Source organism: Rana temporaria, chromosome 4 (assembly GCF_905171775.1).
Source record: "Rana temporaria chromosome 4, aRanTem1.1, whole genome shotgun sequence".
Lineage (NCBI taxonomy): Eukaryota > Metazoa > Chordata > Amphibia > Anura > Ranidae > Rana > Rana temporaria.
Genome location: NC_053492.1, coordinates 398,386,655 through 398,409,024, shown reverse-complemented (window position 1 = coordinate 398,409,024; position 22,370 = coordinate 398,386,655). Strand labels below are relative to the sequence as shown.

General features: G+C 44.9%; 1 protein-coding gene across 2 annotated transcripts in view; it reads left to right on the top strand.

The window, feature by feature from the left end:
• Positions 1 to 22,370, top strand: part of KIZ (kizuna centrosomal protein) — a 247,657-nt gene that overhangs the window by 38,479 nt on the left and 186,808 nt on the right. For both annotated transcript variants that reach the window (XM_040351175.1, XM_040351176.1), the window contains exons 4-5: positions 3,409 to 4,045; positions 11,856 to 12,123. In XM_040351175.1, the coding sequence (XP_040207109.1) occupies positions 3,409 to 4,045; positions 11,856 to 12,123 (905 nt within the window). The remainder of the gene's footprint in view (positions 1 to 3,408; positions 4,046 to 11,855; positions 12,124 to 22,370) is intronic.

The window sequence follows — 22,370 nt, the reverse complement described above, 5'->3', positions numbered from 1 at the left end:
CTGGGGCCCACTCTGTGCAATACCAATGTACTGAGCAGGTGAGCATAGCATGTTTTTATTTTAATAAAAAAAAAAAAAAAGTTTATTAATATTTTAAAGGGGGTTGTAAAGTCATATTTTTTTTTTTATCTTAATTCATTCTATGTCAGTCAATCTGGAGAGAGAGGGGACAGGGCTTTGCTGCAGCTCTGTGTCTGAATGGACAGAGGGAGCTGTGACTCGTCTTTGGTGCCCCCATAGCAAGCTGCTTGCTGAGGGGGCACTCGACAGGAGGGAGGGGCCAGGAGCACAGAAGAGGGACCCAAGAAGAGGAGGATCCAGGCTGCTCTCTGCAAATCCACTGCACAGGGCAGGCAAGTATAACACGTTTGGAAAGTCTTTTGTTTTAAATAAAAATAACAATCACTTTGAGAGTACCTAAGGGAATAAAAGTTGCTAATAAGGGTACTTTCACTGGTGAAATGGCATTTATGGCTGGTTCACACCAGATACTTTCATGTGTTTTTTAAAACGTGTCCAGAATGTATGTACAGCAAATACCATATTTTACAATGGCCCTAGTTCACACCACTTTTTTGAACTGAAACACGTCTAAAAGCATGTACATGCATGTAACTCGGCAGGTTGATACAAACATCTTGGAGAACTAACCACATATCTTCTGTAGACGTAGGCTGCCTCAAATCCTTCTGTTTCTTCAGGTAATCCCAAACAGACACGATGATGTTGGGATCAGGGCTCTGGGAGGGCCAACCCATCACCTTGAAGACTCTTTGTTGTTCTTTATACTAAAGATAGTTCTTAATGGCATTGGCTGTATTTTTGGGGTCATTGTCCTGTTGCAATACATTTTGGGCCAATCACACGCCTCCCTGATGGTATGGCATGATGGATAAGTATTAGCCTGTATTCTTAGCATTGAGGACACCTTTGATTCTGACCAAATCTCCAGCTCCACTTGCAGAAATGCAGCCCCAATCGGGCAAGGACCCTCTACCATGCTTCATTGTTGCCTGAAGAAACTTGCTTGCTTGTAACTCCCCCCCAAAGCCGTACCGATCACCGCTGACTGTCCCTGTATCCCCCTCCGTGCTGCTGCTGTCCTCCTCCACACTCTGTGTCCCCCCTCCGCGCTGCGTGTCCCCCCTCCGCGCTGCATGTCCCCCTCCGCGCTCCGTGTCCCCCTCCTGCTGCTCTTCCCCTCCGCGCATCGTGTCCCCCTTAATGTCCTCCTCGATCTGTCAGGATGTAGAGCAGAGGTAGGAGCCGTTAAACCCGGCTCCTACCTTTTCCGAATGAACAGAGTCAGTGATCACTGACTCTGTCCATTCACATAACTAAAACATCGTAACCTGTGTTTACGATGCTTCAGTTTATGAATGGAGAGGATCTTCTGTCCATTAATTTTAGCTGAGGCTGCAGAGAAAGGGACTGGGGAATATGTGTCCGTAGTCCCTTTCTTTGTCTCAAAGGGAAGATGTCAGGGGTCTGAAATCTCACCAAAGCCCCCCAACAGGGCTAAAAAAAAAAGAGAGGAAAGCACTGTAAAAAAAAATAACAAAAAAAAAAATAATAATAATATTGACACATTTGCCACTGTCACATGACATTAAAAATAAGTATCGGTAATAGGTATTGGTGCGTACTTGAAAAAAAGTATCGCTACTTGTACTCGGTCTTAAAGTGGTATCGGGACAACCCTAATGTATGACATCACATGAAACAGTTTTTTCCACAACCTCATTTTAGTAGCAGAGTTTGGGTTTTCCTCACCCAGAAGGGGTGAGCCGGTTCACACACCTCCGAGGCGGCCTTAGGTGCGTCTTTGGCTCCGTTTCAGGTTGCAAATTCAGGCAAAAAATCGAACCGGATTCGCACCTGAAATGGAGAACAGGGATGCACCAGACCCCCTGCTGCGAGCCGCGGGCACAGCATGTGTGAACCCAGCCTTATTTATTTTTCAACCTGACTAACTATGTAACATCATCATAGGGAGATGTTAATGGTGATGTAGCCTTTCCACAATGCATCTGTGGTGCCTTGGTAACATCACCAGTGCCTCACTCAACCAGGAAGTGGGAAAACTGTAATTTAAAGGTAACATTTTTAGTTTACCTATTGGATGTAGGATGGTTTCCTATCATCACGCGGAGCTGCTAAAGGGGGAAAGTTCTGCTTTAAAGTGGAGGTTCACCCGAAAAGTTAATTTTTAACATTAGATTGATGCTCATTTTGTCAAGGGGAATCGGGTAGTTTTTTTAAAATCGAAGCAGTACTTACCGTTTTAGAGAGCGATCTTCTCCGCCGCTTCCGGGTATGGGCTGCGGGACTGGGCGTTCCTATTTGATTATAAAAAGTAAAAAAGTGCGCTTACCAATACAAAAGTGAAAAAGAAAATAAAGCCGCTAACTCAAAAATGTTATACAAACATATAAATCATAAACAAACGGTGGAGTAGCGCTAAAGAGTGAAAGGCCTTTATATAACTTCTAAATCAATGAGAAGGCTACATAAGAGTCCAATAACTATCAAAAATGTGAACAAATTGATATATGAAAAATAAAAAATTAATAGTCCAAACGTGTGTCAAATTTGAGTGTAGCACACTGCTGTAGCTATGAAGGAAAAACTCTGGGTCCAAATGGTAAATATAGCTTGCTGACCCTTACCAGAATGGAAGATCCTAACGGATCTAGTCAAGCTGAAATCCCTGGATTCTGAATGTTGGAATGGAGCTTATCTGTTAAAACGATCCAGAACATTAGCCCGAAAGGCAAACCAGCATAAAGGAAATACACACAACATGTGTCTTCTCAGCGATGGCAGCAAGCGACTTCAGGCTCCTTCCCCCATACGCGTTACGTTGTAGCAACTTCCTCAGCGGTACAACTTCCTCTTTAGCGCTACTCCACCGTTCCTATTTGATTGACAGGCTTCCGACGGTTGCATACATCGCGTCACGATTTTCCGAAAGTAGCCGAACGTCGGTGCGCAGGCGCCGTATAGAGCCGCACCGACGTTCGGCTCCTTTCGGCTACTCGTGACGCGATGTATGCGACCGTCGGAAGCCTGTCAATCAAATAGGAACGCCCAGTCCCGAAGACCATACCCGGAAGCGGCGGAGAAGATCGCTCTCTAAAAAGGTAAGTACTGCTTCGATTTAAAAAAAAACTACCCGATTCCCCTTGACAAAATGAGCATCAATCTAATGTTAAATTTTTTTTTTCGGGTGAACTCCTGCTTTAAATACAACCAGAGATTCAAAGATACGAAATATGTTTTCTATCGAATATCCGGAAGCATTGTAATGCCTGCACTTGAAAAACATGTCAATTTTTAATGGAAAAAAAGAAAATTATTTTCTAGTATTCAGTTCTCTCTTAAAGCTCTACAACCTCTATTTTCCAGATGCTGCGGGGTTGGCGACAGGCAGAAATTAACACGGGCTCAGACATGTCAAGAAGAATCTATCATCCAGCAACAATCTTCATGGGCCGCCAAATGTCAGCCAACTCAAGCATTGAACATTGCCTTACACAGAGGAAATCTCCCCAGCCCACAAAGAGCTTTTCTATTTCTGACCCACATTCAGTCAGACAGGCAGCAATAAACAGCAATCTGACAGACAGCTGTGTAGTACCAGCTAATAGTGATACTCAGTGCTTAAATAAGCCTGACAAAATAGATGTGGAGGCATCATCCTCGCAGATTATGCCGGTCACATCCATCGCTTCTTCCGAGGACGCAGCGACACAGCGCACAGAGATCGACAAGACTCGCCGTGGTATGGAACACTTAGCCGAAAACAAGCAATCTGTACAACTTAGCACACAGACTCGGAAAAGATTAAGTCCAGAGGACGGAATGGAGGATTTACCGAAAGACAGTCCAAGTAACAAGGTGGAAGATTTGCTGGTGTATGAAAGGCTGGTTCATAATGAGGAGAGATTTACACACACAAGCCCCTCTGGATTTCCACCTGCTGTTGGTGATTGTATCAATAAAGAGACATCAAACAAGTATAGCACTGTCGAAAATCTGACGGGTATGATGAGTTTTATCTTTTTATTTTTTTCCTTTCCTTACCTTTTTTATGCTTTTAGTATTTTTTTATCCACCGCTTAACGACTGTTGGTGACAACTGGAGTTTAATTTTTTTTTCCACATACAATTGTCACACTCTCTGTGACCTTGGGGGTAGATTCAGGTAGGGGCGCGCACTACTACGGATGCGCAACGTACCGTTTTTACGCTACGCCTCCGTAAATTACTTGAGCTACGCTTCATTCACGAAGCATTTGCTCCGTAATTTGCAGGGGCGTTTCGTAAAAGTGGCCGGCGTAAGCTTGCGTAATTTAAATGATCCCGTAGGGGGCGTGGATCATTTAAATTAGGCGCGTTCCCGCGCCGAACGTACTGCGCATGCTCCCGACGTGCATTGCGGTAAATTACGTCGCAAGGACTTCATTTGCTTCGACGTGAACGTAAATGGCGTCCAGCGCCATTCACGATTCACTTACGCAAACTCATCGCGACGCGGGAACGACGTGTATACTTACCATTGGCTGCGCCTCCTAATAGCAGGAGCAGCCTTACGCAGAAATCGACGAACGCAAACGACATAAAACTCGAACGCCGGGCTGGCGTACATTTGTGAATCGCGTGAGTATGCAATTTGCATACTCTACGCTGACCACTACGGGAACTCCACCTAGCGGCCATCGTAAGAATGCAGCCTAAGATACGACGGCATAAGAGCCTTATGCCAGTCATATCTTAGGCTACAGTCGGCGTATCAAGCTTTCTGAATACAGAAAGTCGATACGCCGGCGCTACTTGGCAATTACGCTGCGTATCTATGGATACGCAGGCGTAATTGCTACCTGAATCTACCCCCTTGTGTTTACTAGCCTTCTGAAAAGCAATCCAAAGTGGATCAGTTTTTGGGGGCACTTGCTAGGAGCGATATGTTGCATCCTGTGGTAACCATCTAAAGCCCACAACATGGCGATCACGTGCCATTGTGTGCATGGCATGCTGTTGCAGTGCGGTAGCCGCATGGTCTCATGCACTTGAACGAGTTGCGTTTTGATTGTGGTTCCACTTACCAAACCCAAGAGGTAGGCTAACTTTCACCATGCCATAATTTTAGAAGCGTGTACTAACCTGGCCAGTGGTGTATTTAGAATTTGTGCTGCCTTAGGCCACTAGCCAGGCCTTAAGAGTTACTAGCCACCATTTGCCCTACCCAACCCCTACCCTGCCTCGCCCCTAAAAATGCCCTTGTAGATTATCTCATGAAATTACACTGTTAAATGTTTTATGCAGAATTAATTTCCAAAAATAAATATTAACAACTTTAACCATATTAACATAAAGCATATCCGTACCCATCAGTGCAGCCTTATCAGTGGCCATCAGTGCAGCTTCATTAGGGGCCACCAGTGCAGCCTATTAGTATTGCCTTATCAGTGCAGCTTAAGAGTGCCGTCACACTGATGGGCAATGATGCCCACTAATGAATCAGAGTATCGGCATTATCAGTGTAGCCTCATCAGTTGCCATCAGTGCAGCTTAAGAGTGCTGCCTCATCAGTGGCAAAAAGTACAGCCTCATCAGTTTCATAGTATCACAGCTTATTGGTGTATATTAATTATGTATTGATTATAGCACGGAGCACTTTGCAGTTCATTAATTTTCACTGAATGTGGACTCTTTAATGAGTTTGCATTGATTTCAGCATGGAGCACTTTGCAGTACATGAACTTTCACTGAATGTGGACTGTTTAATCTCTTTCTGAGATTTGTTGTTTACAAGTTAAAAACATATTTTTTTTTTCTAGAAAATTACTTGGAACCCCCAAACATTATAATTTTTTTTTACGAACACCCTAGAGCAGTGGTCTCCAAACTGCGGCCCGAGGGCCAGATATGGCCCTTTGCTAGCCTTTATCCGGCCCTTGGGGAACTATTCCTCCCACTGACTCCAACAATGGGGCACTATTTCTTCCACCAATACCAATCATGGGATACTATTCCTCCTACGAATAGGCTAGGGTGACCAGACATCCCCAGTTTCAGGGGACAGTCCTCTGATTGAGGACACTGTCCCCTGGACCAAGTCTGTCCCTGGTTTTGGCCCCAGATTGGATTTAATAGGGGGCAGGGGCAATTTCAAAGGCAATCAGTGCAGAATTAAAATACAAAAATTAAGGGAGCTGCGGTGGCTCAACGCGATTGGCACTGCGCTGACAAGCCATTCACCTCTGCAGCTAGGGGTTCGGATCCCGGTCTCGGCTACATGTGAATTGAGTTTGGTGGTCTCAGCCCGGCTCCTGGTGGGTGTGCTATGCGAGGTAAGCCTGCGCTTAGTACGCCCACCCCCCTCCCACAAAAACCACCACACTTACACGCACTCGAAATTGGGTTAACAAGCACCTACTTTGACCACACGGTCTCTAAAAAGAGAGGCGAAGGACTAACGGGGCTGGTTGAGCGGGCAAATCCTCTCACTCCCTTGTAGGGAGTCCCTCTGCCCCGCTGGGCTTCAAAGCGGAGCAGGTAGGGTGGGCTGTGTGGGAGGACCCCCTCACACACCCGCCATTGCCACCCGGGGCATGGAGAAAGGTGGCAGATTGCCTCTGGGGGAGGCCGGCCTACTCCCAACTCCTGCAGTCTGGCTCCTCTCTCGAGTACATGCACAAAATGCACTTAGAAAAAAAAAATAAAAAAATTTGAATTGCACATCCCCGCTCCGCCGTGCCTACTAGCATAGGGGGGTTGTATTTTCCCATTATCTGTGCCCCTTTCTGATGATCATGTGCTGGTCGGAGCGGAGGGAATATTTCTTCAGTTTCCGGCACATGCCCATTTAGCTTCGCTCGCATGTTCTGCCTTGGCTCAAATCCTGGCCAGCCACCTGCCTATCTCCTTGCCTTCCCTGGCGGAGTGATCTTCCTCCGCTCCCCATCCAGTAGTAGCCGGGGCCCGAAGAGTAAGACTTGAGAGGCTGTGAGGTGAGCGGCGACGGGCAGAGAGCCGCTGATTGTTGCCATTACTAGTAAAGAAAAAATATGTCCCCGGATTTCATTTTAAAAATCTGGTCACCTTATAATAGGCGCACTACTCCTCCTGCAATTGACCACAAACCTGGGGGCCATATTTATTGTCACTGATGCCGGGCCTGGGACATTTTCTGCCCACGCTGGCCACAATCCGGCCCTCCTAAAGTCTGAAGGACAATAAACTGGCCCTTCGTTTTAAAAGTTTGGAGACCCCTGCCCTAGAGAATAAATTGACGTTCGTTGCAATACTTTGTCACACCGTATTTGCTCAGCGGTCTTACAAGCGCACTTTTTTTTGGGAAAAAATACCCTTTTTTTAATTAAAAAATAAGACCGCAGTTAAGTTGGCCCAATTTTTTTTATATTGTGAAAGATAATGTTACCCCGAGTAAATTGATACCCAACATGGCACGCTTCAAAATTGTACCTGCTCGAGGAATGGCGACAAACATTTACCCTTAAAAATCTCCATAGGCAATGTTTAAAAATTCTACAGGTTGCATGTTTTGAGTTACAGAGAAGATCTAGGGCTAGAATTATTGCTCTCGCTCTACCGAAAAAAAGCTTGACAGGTCCTCTTAAATGTGAGATCTGGGGTCAAAAAGACTTCAGATCTCATATCTCCACTAAAATGCAATAAAAAATAAAATGTTGTCATTTGAATAAAAAAACTTCCATCCTGCTATGGTATGGAGATGGGTGGGGGCCATCTTCCCTTCATTCGTCTCCAAACCCAGCCACCAGAAGGGCCCGATCGCCTATGGGGATGGCCCCTTCCTGTTCCAATATAACTGTGTACCAGTGCACAAAGCAAGGTCCATAAAGATAAGGATGAGTGTGTTTGGGGTGGAAGAACTTGACTGGCTTGCACAGAGTCCTGACCTCAACCTGATAGAACACCTTTTTTGATGAATTAGAGAGGCAGGCGTCCCAATACTTTTGACAATATAGTGTAATTTAATGGGACTTCGGCCTTAAATGACTCTGTCATTAAAACAAAGCATTTCCTGCAAAGAAAAAAATGGAATACATGGCTGCCCCATCTGTTGGTGTGATACTGGCTAAAAAATATTCAGAATTCAAGACTTCCAGGATTGTCTGATTCTGTGGCTCCTTCTACCAGACACTGCATTACCTCAGCCACAAGGTAGTGGAAAAAGTGCCAGGAGAAGGGACCGCAGTGTGCAGTGGGGTACCAGACATCCATAGTCCCCAGTAATGGATACCAAAGATGCTTTGGCAGTAGTAGAGGGCAAAGGTCTGCAGCTTGGGCAGCGGGACAGGTATTTACTCTTTTCTTTGCCCTGCATTCTTTGTTCTAGTATTTTAATATAAGGATATGTATAGGAAAGGCTTGAAATTGACTTGAAGCTTCTATTAGAACTATCAAGTTTTTATTTGTGTACCCATTTTCAGGTAGGGAGTGAAGGGAAGTCTGTTCACTGGAGACAGGGACTGTAACAAAACACTGGCTGTGTTCTCCAATCCAATATTTTAGAAACTGAAGGACATTACTGATGTTGCGCTGCACTTATTTTTATTTTTAAATATAAAAAAAATGTGGGAAAAAGAAATGTCCATAAAATGATCATAGCATTTAAAAAAATGTCTGTTCCTCGGGGGGCTGGAGTGTGGCCAGTGGGAGTAGAAAATGTCCTGGCATCAGTGGGGGTAAACTATGCCCCATCTTTAGTATTAAGGGGGAAAATAGTGCCTCATCACTGGTGTCAGTGGGAGAAATAGCGCCCCATTATTGGTGTCACTGGGAGGAATCGTGGCCCCATTATTGGTGTCACTAGGAGGAATAGTGCCCCTATTATTGGTGTCAGTGGGAGGAAAAGGGCCCCATCATTAGTATCGCTGGGAGGAATCGTGTCGCCATTATTGGTGTCAGTGGGAGAAATGGTGCCCCCCATTATTGGTGTCAGTGGGAGGAGTAGTGCCCCCATTATTGGTGTCAGTGGGAGTAATCGTGCCCCCCATTATTGGTGTCACTGAGAGGAATAGTGCCCCTATTATTGGTGTTAGTGGGAGGAATAGTGCCCCTATTATTGGTGTCAGTGGGAGGAATAGTGTCCCTATTATTGGTGTCAGTGGGGGGGGAATAGTGCCCCTATTATTGGTGTCAGTGGGAGGAATAGTGCCCCTATTATTGGTGTCAGTGGGAGGAATCGTGCCCCCATTATTGGTGTCAGTGGGAGGAATAGTGCCCCTATTATTGGTGTCAGTGGGAGGAATAGTGTCCCTATTATTGGTGTCAGTGGGAGGAATAGTGCCCCTATTATTGGTGTCAGTGGGAGGAATCGTGCCCCTATTATTGGTGTCAGTTGGAGGAATAGAGCCCCTATTATTGGTGTCAGTGGGAGGAATAGTGCCCCTATTATTGGTGTCAGTGGGAGGAATAGTGCCCCTATGATTGGTGTCAGTGGGAGGAATAGTGCCCCTATGATTGGTGTCAGTGGGAGGAATCGTGCCCCCATTATTGGTGTCAGTGGGAGAAATGGTGCCCCCATTATTGGTGTCAGTGGGAGGAGTAGTGCCCCCATTATTGGTGTCCGTGGGAGGAATCGTGCCCCCATTATTGGTGTCCGTGGGAGGAATCGTGCCCCCATTATTGGTGTCAGTGGGAGGAATAGTGCCCCTATTATTGGTGTCAGTGGGAGGAAAAGTGCTCCTATTATTGGTGTCAGTGGGAGGAATAGTGCTGCATCATTAGTGTCACTGGGTGAAATCATGCCTCTATTATTGGTGTCAGTGGGAGGAATAGTGCCCCATCATTGGTGTCACTGGGAGGAATCGTGCCCCCCATTATTGGTGTCACTGGGAGGAATAGTGCCCCTATTTTTGGTGTCAGTGGGAGCAATAGTGTCCCTATTATTGGTGTCAGTGGGGGGGAATAGTTCCCCTATTGGTGTCAGTGGGAGGAAAAGTGCTCCTATTATTGGTGTCAGTGGGAGGAAAAGTGTCCCTATTTGTGTCAGTTGGAGGAATAGAGCCCCTATTATTGGTGTCAGTGGGGGGAATAGTGCCCCTATTATTGGTGTCAGTGGGGGGGAATAGTGCCCCTATTATTGGTGTCAGTGGGGGGGATAGTTCCCCTATTGGTGTCAGTGGGAGGAAAAGTGCCCCTATTATTGGTGTCAGTGGGAGGAATCGTGCCCCTATTATTGGTGTCAGTGGGAGGAATCGTGCCCCCATTATTGGTGTCAGTGGGAGGAATAGTGCCCCATCATTGGTGTCAGTGGGAAGAACCGTGCCCTGTCATTGGTGTCAGTGGGAGGAATAGTGCCCTGTCATTGGTGTCAGTGGGAGGAATAGTGCCCTGTCATTGGTGTCAGTGGGAGGAATAGTGCCCTGTCATTGGTGTCAGTGGGAGGAATAGTGCCCTGTCATTGGTGTCAGTGGGAGGAATAGTGCCCTATCCTTGATATCAGTGGGAGGAATAAAGCCCTGGCATTGGTGTGGAATGGTATGGAATGGTGCCCCAAGGGCCAGATTAAAGGTAAGCAAACTATCTACCAAGGAACCACAAGTCCCAGAAAGGAAATAGGCAAACAATGTGAGAAGATGACTCCAATCCAATAGTAATGAGTGGCAATCTCTCCACCGGCTGAAAAGTAAACACTTACCAGAGCGAGTGGACCGCTGAATCACCAGGACGTCGAATACGATTGTTTTCACAGGAGAATTGACAATGGATCGCCAGCACTCCCGTAGTGTGGAACAGCCTGTATGTTAAGGTGAAGCTTTCTCAGACGCTTTATAAGGATATTCTTGGTGCACGGAACAAAGGCTTCAATATAACCATATACCCCATTCCTGTTGGATGGACTCAGCTCCTGTAGCTGTAACTCCATGCATTGCTTACAGCTGTGAAGGGATTGTCACTCATTACTATTGGATTGGAGTCATCTTCTCACGTGGTTTCCCTATTTCCTTTCTGGGACTTGTGGTTCCCTGGTGGATATTTTTGAAACTGAAGGACATTGATGTTGTGCTGCACTTATTTTTATATGTATCTAAAGTGATGTGGTTAACCTGATGTGTCTTTTTTGTAAATACATTGGGCCAGATTCACAGACAGCGGCTCTATGTTACGCCGACGTAACATAGAGAGGCAAGACCAGTATTCACAAAGCACTTGCTCCCCAAGTTACGGCGGCGTAGCGTAAATGGGCCGGCGTAAGCCCGCCTAATTCAAATTCGGAAGGTAGTGGGCGTGTTGTATTAACCGTGACCCCATGTAAATGAATGGCCGAAACGAAAGGCGCATATACTCCCTAAGATCCGACGGCTCAATGCTTACGACGTGAACGTAACCTACGCCCAGCCCCATTCACGTACGACTTGCGTAAACAACGTAAAATACGACAGCTGTTCCGACGTCCATACCCTAACATGACTTACCCCTGCTTTAGGTGGGATAACTTTACGTCGGACGTACGTCTTTCGTAAACGGCGTAGCTTACTGCGACGGGCGCAAGTACGTTCGTGAATCTGCGTATCTAGGTCATTTGCATATTCGACGTGTAAATAAATGGAAGCGCCCCTAGCGGCCAGCGTAAATATGCACCCAAGATACGACGGCGTAGGAGACTTACGTCGTCGGATGGAGCCAGAATTTAGGTCTATCTGGTTTCAAGAATACGGCGCATAGATACGACGGCGCATCTGTGGACTTACGCGGCGTATAAGAAGATCCTACTTGAATCTGGCCCATTGTGTGCGCTGATTATCTGTCTGATAGATTACACAGTTTTTATATATTGTCCCACTGTTTGCTATCAATAGGTAACCATCAGCTGTCAAAACAAGAAGATGATGATTTTTTTAACAGCAGTAGTGACCTCACAGTCTCCATCACTGATTCAGATGAGATGTCTTCTGATGAACTCTTTGAGGCCATAGACGGGAAAGAAGGGTGTTCTACAAATGCTCAGAAATCTAAAGCTGAGGATGTGGAATGGATATCTAACAAAAAAATTACTCACCAACATTTGGAAAGTGCAAGAGATCAAAATTCACATGAGGAGTCTTCATCTGTATCTACAATAAGCAGGTAAGTCTAGGAGCTATATAACAAAGTATCTTACAATTGGTGCTTAAAATGGAACTGTAGCCAACACTTTTTTTCCCCCTCTGGCCCGCCTTTGAGAGACACACAAATTTTGAAACCTTTGAGTTGCACTGCTTTCTAGTAGTGTCTTTGAATTCCCTGGGTATAACCCCTCCTATTACCAACATGCCCTAAAGAGGCGGTGGTTCACCCTCAGTAACAACATTGTAGGATTAAATTAAGCATAGTAGCGCGAGCTACAGTATGCCTTTTTTTTTTTTTTGCCCTGTACTCACTGTGTAATCCTATTGAGAAGAAGATGGGCGTTCCTATCCAGAGGGAAGATGATTGACGGCCGGCTATGGCACGTCACGCTCCCCGAAGATAGCCGGAGTAGGTCTCGGCTCTTCCCGGCGCTATACGGCGCCTGCGCACAGACATCGGAGCTGACTGCGCAGGCGCCGTGAAGAGCAAACACCTATTTCGGCTATTTCCGTGACGCGCCATAGCCGGCCGTCAATCACGAGCCCTCTGAATAGGAATGCCCATTCCCCGGAAACTTTACTACTCGATTACAGAGTGAGTACGGCGCAAAAAAAAAAACATAAAGGCATACTGTAGCTCACGCTACTATGCTGAATCAAATGCTAGAAAAAAATAAATGTTTTAGGGAGAACCCCCGCTTTAAAGGGCTTGTAAAGGTTCATTTTTTATTTTCTAAATAGGTTAATTTAAAGGGGTTATAAAGGTACAATTTTTGTTTTTCCTAAATAGCTTCCTTTACCATAGTGCAGTCCTCCTTCACTTACCTCATCCTTCGATTTTGCTTTTAAATGTCCTTATTTCTTCTGAGAAATCCTCACTTCCTGTTTTCTGTCTGTAACTCCACACAGTAATGCAAGGCTTTCTCCCTGGTGTGGAGTGGCGTGCTCGCCCCCTCCCTTGGACAAGTGAGGGGGCGAGCACGACACTCCACACCATGGAGAAAGCCTCGCATTACTGTGTGGAGTTACAGACAGAAAAACAGGAAGTGAGGATTTCTCAGAAGAAATAAGGACATTTAAAAGCAAAATGGAAGGTAAGTGAAGGAGGACTGCACTAAGGTAAAGGAAGCTATTTAGGAAACAAAAATTGTACCTTTACAACCCCTTTAAGCTAGTGCATTGTTGGTTCACTTACCTTTTCCTTTGATTTACCTTCTAAATGTTTTTTTTTTTTTTCTTTGTCTGAATTTCTCACTTCCTGTTCCTCCTCAGTAAGCTTGCCCCCCATCATCCGAGCTGTTCTGGCTGGGGGTTAGTCAGCGTGCTCGGCCTCTCCCTTGGGACAACATCCCTGCGGGAGACGTTGTGTTCCAACAATGCACTAGCTTAAAGAAACCTATTAATAAAATAAAAAACAAACCTTTACAACCCCTTTAAAAGAGCTCTGGCCTTTCTTCTCTTTTGGGTCACAGGAGTGCATTTAGTTCTGCACTTCTGTGACCCAGATTCAGTTGACAGTAGGCTAAAACCCACTGTAGACATCCCAAAACCATGGGCATTAAAGTCGAACTAAAGGCTTTTTTTCTACTGTGTCCTTTCATTATGTTTTTCTCTTTTTTCATTCTTGTCTATTTTGTCGTTATGAGCTTATTGGTTGTTTTTTCTTTGCTTCTATTGTGATGTTTTTTTTATCTAGTTTCTCTGATATCTTGTGTGATTTTTCTCAGCCTGGGAGAGTAGTTGTTGAGGTTGTATACTTTAGGCTTAAATGTATTACATCAGTCCTAAATACTTTTAGGCTCCATTCACATTTGTGCATTTTCGCATTTGAATTTGGACATAAGTCGCATGACAATTCGCACTCCATTCTTTTTGATGACACCCATTTAAATTGGTGCGACTTAAAGCATTTATTACCACAGCATTTTTTATATTCCTGATACGTGCCTGTTGTACCATGTACTTGTATAAAAAGTATCCTGTTCTCTTTATATTACTTCCTTTGTGTGAAATCCCTTTTGTACCTGCCAGTCCCTCTGCTTTCCTATTAAAAACTGGCCACACTAAGCAGGAGAACACGTCGTGGTCAGTTATCTCGCTATGCTGGGGACTTGGTGTACTCTCCTCCACTGATCACACTTGTCCTGGCATGCCCCCACTGCACAGCTATTTACTGGAAAACTTAGTGTGCTGCAGCTTCTCCTCCCCTTCGCTCTTAAAGAGGAAGTAGATCGGATTTTCTGCGGACAAAGCGTAGGACTTTTGTCCGAAGGGCGTTGGCAGTGAACTGCTATTGCATACAAACGGCAAATAATTGTCGGCCAACAAACGCGAAACAACGTGGTTTTTATTTGCTCTTTAGTGCCACCCTTTGGGCAACTTCTGCTAATGTTGTGTTATAATTGGCATTGCTTCTGAGTATGCGTGTTTGTACCTTGGAGTTTTGTCTGATGAACTTCTGTAAACACAATCGGATAATCCGACAACACACATTTGTTGTCAGAAAATTTTAACTGGTTGCCGACCAGCCGCCGCAGTTCTACGGCGGCAGGTCGGCTCTTCTGTGCGAGAGCCCATAGCTCTACGTCGGCAGGCGATGCGGCCACTAGGGGCGCGTGCCCCCCGCTCGCTCCTGACTCCCGTGCGCGTGCCTGGCGGTCGCCATCACCGCCGGGCGCACGCAATCGCTCGTTACAAAGCGAGAACTGGGAGCTGTGTGTGTAAACACAGCTCCCGGTCCTGTCAGGGGAGAAATGCCTGACCGTCTGTTCATACAATGTATGAACAGAAGATCAGTCATTTCCCCTAGTGAGGCCACCCCCCCTAAAGTTAGAACACACCCAGGGAACATACTTAACCCCTTCCCCGCCCCCTAGTGTTAACCCCTTCACTGCCAGTGGCATTTTTATAGTAATCCAATGCATTTTTATAGCACTGATCGCTATAAAAATGCCAATGGTCCCAAAAATGTGTCAAAAGTGTCCGAAGTGTCCGCCATAATGTCGCAGTACTGAAAAAAAAAACGCTGATCGCCGCCATTACTAGTAAAAAAAATATTAATAAAAATGCCATAAAAATACCCTCTCTTTTGTAAACGCTATAACATTTGCGCAAACCAATCAATAAACGCTTATTGCGATTTTTTTTTTTTTTTTTTTTACGAAAAATATGTAGAAGAATACGTATTGGCCTAAACTGAGGAAAAAAATAGTTTTATATATTTTTGGGGGATATTTATTATAGTAAAAAGTAAAAAAATATTATTTTTTTTCAAAATTGTCGCTCTATTTTTGTTTATAGCGCAAAAACGAAAAACCGCAGAGGTGATCAAATACCACCAAAAGAAAGCTCTATTGTGGGAAAAAAGGACGCCAATTTTGTTTGGGAACCACGTCGCACGACCGCGCAATTGTCAGTTAAAGCGACGCAGTGCCGAATCGCAAAAAGTGCTCTGGTCTTTGACCAGCAATATGGTCCGGGGGTTAAGTGGTTAAAGCATGCTATCCCACATTTGTTGGCGGAAAATCCGACAACAGTTGTCTGATGAAGCATACAAACTGTCATCACACAATTCCTGTCGGAAAATCCGATCGCGTGTATGGGCCTTTAGGGCCTGATCCACAAAAACCCTACGTAACTTAACTTTTGACATTTAAGTTACACCGCCGCAAAATCTCTACCTAAGTGCCCGATCCACAAAGCACTTACCTAGAAATTTTGAGCGGTGTAACTTAAATCCGTCCGGCGCAAGGCGTTCCTAATCTAATGGGGCGAGTCCCATTTAAATTGGGCGCGCTCCCGTGCCAGACGTACTGTGCATGCTCCCGACGTTATTTTCCCGACGTGCTTTGCGCGGTTTTACGTTACGCCGAGTTTTGTGAATCGCGCCGGGTAAAAAAAGTTGCGTCGGGGGAAAAAAAAAGATGCGGCGGGCAAAATTTTTTTTTAAAAAGAAATTTGACAGCGTCGCGGGAAAGAAGGGTCTACTTTTACAAGGTGTACTAACTTTACACTTTGTAAAAGCAGCCCTAATTTTACGAGGGCAAACTAATACTTACGGAGAAAAAACGAAGCGTAAAAGCTTTGTGGATCTCCGTAAGTGCTAATTTGCATACCCAACGCTGGATTTCGACGAGAAATGCCCCCAGCGGCGGCTGCGGTACTGCATCCTAAGATCCGACAGTGTAAGTCCCTTACACATGTCGGATCTTCTGCCTATCTATGAGAAACTGATTCTGTGGATCAGTTCCATAGATAGAAACAGGGATACGACGGTGTATCAGTAGATACGCCGGCGTATCCCTTTTGTGGATCAGGCCCTTAGTCTATAATGTCAAGAACCAACCGCAGAAAACTCCTCATACACAGTCCACTTCCTTTTGTCACTCGCGGCATTTGATACATGAATTGGAGAGGAGCAGGAATGGGAGATACTATCTCTTTACTGCCCCCTACGGGATGTCTCATGAGGCAAAATGCTCATCTGGCCTTGTGGCAGGTGTGACCCAGTTGCTGCTGTGATTTGTAGGTGAATATAAATCTTGATTCAATAAGAAAACTGTCGTCTTGTGCCTTTTTTTTACATGTCGTCCTTTTCTGGAACAAATGCAGTAATTTAAAGGGATGTGTCCTATTTAAATTTTTAATAAAAGCACTGACAGTCATTGTCAAAGTAAAATATAATTGCAGTGCTTGTGCTGCCAAGAGAAAACGGTACCCCCCCCCCCCCCCCCCTCCATCTCCTGCACAGCTTCAGCTGGATTGAAGAGGACCATGCACAGATGTATTGTCCTCAATAGAATGTAACAGATATAATTCAAGCTGTCAGCTTAATCAGACTGTTTCCAGGAAGCAACCTGTAAAAGAGTGGAACCTCTTGTTTGCTGACCTCTGATCCCGAGCCTGCTGCAGATTGTCATAAATTGTGTTCTTCTTTCTGTTAGTGTCCCTTCCATACCCTCCTCCTTTATTATTACCATCCCTTTAAGCAGCACCCAGAAAGACCACCCAGACATAATCACAATGGTTGAAAATGAGCTATCTAGCCCAAAAAAAAGGTTTGGTGAGATTGGTTAAGGAAGCAATGAAAATCCCTGCTTAGTGGCACATAGGTTATAATGTAGCTTTTTTTTTTTTAAAAACCTAAAACAAATACCCTGTTGATGCACGCACAGCTGTTTGCAAACTCTTCAGTGAATTGTCTTAATTTGTCTTGCCAGACAAAATCCTTCAAGCTGCATGCGTTTATCGGTTTACATTTTTTATTTTACAGATCAAAAATAATGGGTTTTTATAATTCCGATCAAGAAATCGGGCTTCAAAGCAAGCCAGATTTGTGCGTGGCTAGGCAGAAATCTGATTCTTGTAGTGCCTATTTACGTTAAACCCTACACAAAGCAGGCGGTCTGGAAGTGAGGCCTGAATGGCTATTTACAACGCTGTAAAAAGGATTAACAGATTTCTATTGTCACCGTGTTTAAATCTTAATTTGCATTATTAAACAACTGAAGCCTTCACCAAATCCTCATTTGTCCAGCACAACAAGTAGATGTGTGTGTCTGCAGGTGGTCCTGAGATCTGATCTCTTACCAAGAGATGGCTGGCACTTTGTGCCTCGCTGCTGATCAATTGTTCCTGCCTCTCAAGACTCTAGCGGATGCACTGGCGAGTACCTCTGCACTCCTACAAATTATTAATTATCAGCTCGCCTCTTTATGTTTGAAGGATTTATATATTATGATCCCTAATCATATTTTTAGTAAATTTGCTGCACGACAGGCAAACACATTAAGATGTTCAAGTCCACTTGAGAACAAGAGGCCTACACTAGCGATCCTCACAGCCATTATAGCCCTTGTATTGATATTGCTGGTACGCTGCAGTCAATGAGAAAGTGGATTTCCAATAAAAAGGTCAATATAAAGGTCCACTTTTCTGTTGGACCCCGCTGCCCTCCAAATTAGACAAAAAATATTTTAAAAAGTGCTTACAGAAAACAGCTAAAAGATACTTACCGTATTTTCCGGCGTATAAGACGACCCCCTAATTTTCCAGGAAAAATGTTGGTTTTGGGATATACTCACCATATAAGACTACCCCCTTCATGCTAGTCTTTCTGGAAGCTGAGGGGTAGCCAGAACCGCTGACAGAAACAGGCTTTTTCAAATCTCACTGTGCCATTACATTACATTACTTGCCCCTCACTGTGCCATCACTTGCCCCCCACTGTGCCTGAACTTGCCCCCCACTGTGCCTGAACTTGCCCCCACTGTGCCTGAACTTGCCCCCCACTGTGCGAACAGTGCAATCACTCACGTTTTTCTGAATCGACTACCAGGCCATGACAGTCTCCGTGCTGCGAGCGTCAATGATTTGAAAGCCGTGCCTTCTTTTTTTTTTTTAAGTGTATTTTGTGCGTGTACTCGAGAGAGGAGCCGGACTGCAGGAGTTGGGAGTAGGCAGGCCTCCCCCAGAGGCAATCTGCCACCTTTCTCCATGCCCCGGGTGGCAATGGCAGGTGTGTGAGGGGGTCCTCCCACACAGCCCGCCCTACCTACTCTGTTTTGAAGCCCAACGGGGCAGAGGGACTCCCTATAAGGGAGTGAGAGGATCTAGCCCGCTCAACCAGCCCCATTAGTCCTTCGCCTCTCTTTTTAGAGACCGCGTGGTCAAAGTGCGTGCATGTTAACCCAATTTCGAGTGCGTGTGTAAGTGTGGTGGTTTTTTGTGGGGGGAGGGGGGTGGGCGTACTAATCACAGGCTTACCTCGCATAGCACACCCACCGGGAGCCGGGCTGAGACCACCAAACTCAATTCACATGTAGCCGAGACCGGGATCCGAACCCCTAGCTGCAGAGGTGAATGGCTTATCAGCGCAGTGCCAATCGCGTTGAGCCACCGCAGCTCCCCTGAAGAGAAGCCGTGCCTTCTCTTCAGACTGTCCTATGATAGGCGGAACACAAATTTTCCCAGAAGCGCCTCTGTTCTGTGTTCCGCCTATCACGGACGTCTTCTCATCTCGTCCGAGGATGAGAAGGCATCTGTGATAGGAGGAACACAGAACAGAGGCGCTGCTGGGAAAATGTGTGTTCCGCCTATCATAGGACACTCTGAGGAGAAGGAGCGGCTTTTAAATCATTGACGCTCGCAGCACGGAGACTGTCACCGGCGTATAAGACGACGCCCGACTTTGGATGCATTTTTTTTGCATCCAGAAAGTCGTCTTATACGCCGGAAAATACGGTACCTCCTCCCTGTCTTCCATGAGAATGCATGCCAGGCCTTTGGAGGGATTCCGAGCGCCCAGCTTTTCTGTGAACGTATGGTAATATATATATATTTTTTTGTAAAATTACATTACATTATTATTATTTTTTTCTAAGCTATTTCGGCTTGAAGGGTTAGGGGGGGGGGGACAAGATTGTAATCTGTCTTGGAGGTCTGAATGTGATCTAAGGTGACAGAAGCAGAGAAAGAAGTTATGTGTAGAGCACATGCTTCAGGGAGTAATGCTGGCCATAAACTATACAAAGAATCGGCCAAAATTCGGTCGTTCAGACAGTTCGTTAATTTTTCAAACAGTTAATGGGCACAAAATCGATAATCGTTGGGACGTTTTTGAGCCGAAAAACACGAAGGACAAGTTTGGAAATTTTCTGCCGAACGAATGATAAATCGGAAGGTTACTGTCTTTTCCGTCCGAACTTTTATCGGTCATTACATAATGGCAATATCGTTTGCTCTCACAGCCGAACATTCGTTCGGACGATTTTTCGTAGAGTGTATGGCCAGCATAAGCTATTAATACCCTGCTACTGATACTGTATAAAGTTGTGACACTTCTGATAGCCAGGGCTGCCAGTATTCTGTCTTGAAAGGAATAGATGAAAAATGTGTTGCAAATGTTTTTGCTTACCCCAAGTGGAAACTTTAGTAAATTGGAACAAGTTCTCTAACCAGCTTGATTGACCACACACACGCGGAGTACTGTGCAAACATTTTAGTAAGGTATGAAGAAATGCTGTAAAGTAAGAATGCTTTCTAAAATATATATTTTAATTTATTTTTCTCCAATCTACAAAATTTGAGTGAACAGAAGAAAAATCTAAATCAAATCAATATTTGGCGTCGCTACCTTTTTGGCTTCAAACCAGCCTCAATTCTTACACTAGCACACTGTGTACACTAGTACATAGTCAGGAAATATGTAGGATCAATTTCATATATAGGCTGAAACAGTCATTAACTGAAATGGAAACGGTTGTATAGGAGGCTTTAAACTGGGTGAGGAACAGTCAAACTCTGCTGCTAAGCTGAGGTTGTGTTAGACAGTTTCATGTCACAGGTCATACACCACAGCAAGATGAGCACAGCAACAATATTGTTTATTGAATATTTTTGTTAAGCGTTAAATCACATAAGTAATCAAAACACTACCAGGTAAACTAGGTAGTTACTGCATCAGCAAGGTCTTTCCCAGTTCAAACAAATGGCTACTGCCTCCACCTCTAACTGGTCTTTGCAGCAAGGAGCATATGGAAGGGTGACGCATGTCAAACAAAAAAAAAGAAAATTCTCAACCCAACTTACTGACCAGCCTGCAACCAGCCAAATTATCCTGTCTAATAGTGTACATCTAAAACAGGGGTTTAGTTTGTAAATGCATGCATATGCTGCATAATCACTTCACAGTATTACCTGCAGTCCTAACTCTAAATTTTAAGGGCCTCTATAGTAGAAGTACATGCATTATAATGGATAGGCAAAGGGAAGGTGAGTCTTGAGGGAGCTCACCCCTCCTTAAAGCTACAAAGGTGCACTGGACACCCAGCAAATGGCACAATGGCAGCAAAGGTGTCAAACAAATGGCTACTGCCCCTACATATAACTGGCCTTTGCAGCAAGGAGCACATTTAATGCCACGTACACACAACGGTTTTTCGGGTTGTAAAAAATTAAGGTTTTTTTTTAATGTCATTAAAAACTATCGTGTGTGGGCTCCAGAGCATTTTTCACCATGTAAAAAATGGCCATTAAAAATTTCAAACGTGCTCTAATTTTTCACGTCGTTTTTAACGTCGTAAAAAATGGTCGTGTGTGGGCTTTAACGACGTGAAAAAAACGTGCATGCTCAGAAGCAAGTTCTGAGACCGGAGCGCTCGTTCTGGTAAAACTAGCGTTCGTAATGGAGTAAGCATATTCATCACGCTGTAACAGACTGAAAAGCGCAAATCGTCTTTAACTAACACAAAATCAGCAAAAGCAGCCCAAAGGGTGGCGCCATCTGAATGCAACTTCCCCTTTATAGTGCCGTCGTACTTGTTGTACGTCACTGCGCTTTGCTAGAGCATCTTTTTTTTCACGATCGTGTGTAGGCAAGGCCGTTTTAATGATCGGGTTGAAAAAAACTGTTTTTTCAAGACCATTAAACGTCATTTTTTACAACCCGAAAAACGGTCGTGTGTACGTAAGGGTGAGGCATATCATAAGGGTGAGGCATATCATAAGGGTGAGGCATATCAAACAAAGAAGAGTCCCAGCTCTATTTACTGACCAGCCTGCAACCAACCAAATGATCCCATCTGACGGTATGCGTTAAAACAGGGGTTTAGTTTGTCTACATTTGGAAATGCATGCGTAAGCTGCAGAGCCAATTCACAGCACCCCAGTATTATCTGCAGTACCTCCCAGGCAAAGATTTCTAAGCAGACTGGGGTTTCAAAATGTGCTGTTGAAACATTTTTGAAGAAGCGCAAACAAATGTGCAACGACGAGGACCATAGACGCGGTGGTCAGCCAAGGATCTTAATGGAGCAGATGAAAGACACATTATGCATATTTCTCTTTCTCTTATGCATATTTCTCTTCAACATCAGAAGATGTCCAGCAGTGCCACCAGCACAGAACTGTCAGAAACCAGTGTGATCCGGGCACACCCCATCTACTGTCTGGGGAAGTTTGGCCAGAAGAGATCTTCGTGGAATAATTGTGCCCAAAAAACCATACCTTCGACGTGGAAACAGGGCTAAGCGAGTTTGGTGCTGTATTTCTATAAATGTTATTGGAGTTTTGGTCAGGATCAATGGTTCCCTCAGTGCTGAGAAATACAGGCAGATATTTATCCATCATGCCATACCATCAGGGAGGCATGTGATTGGCCCCAAATTTATTCTGCAGCAGGACACCGGCCCCAAACATACAGCAAATGTCATTAAAAACTATCGTCAGTTTAAAGTCCTGGAAATGATGGCATGTGCATGTTTTCAT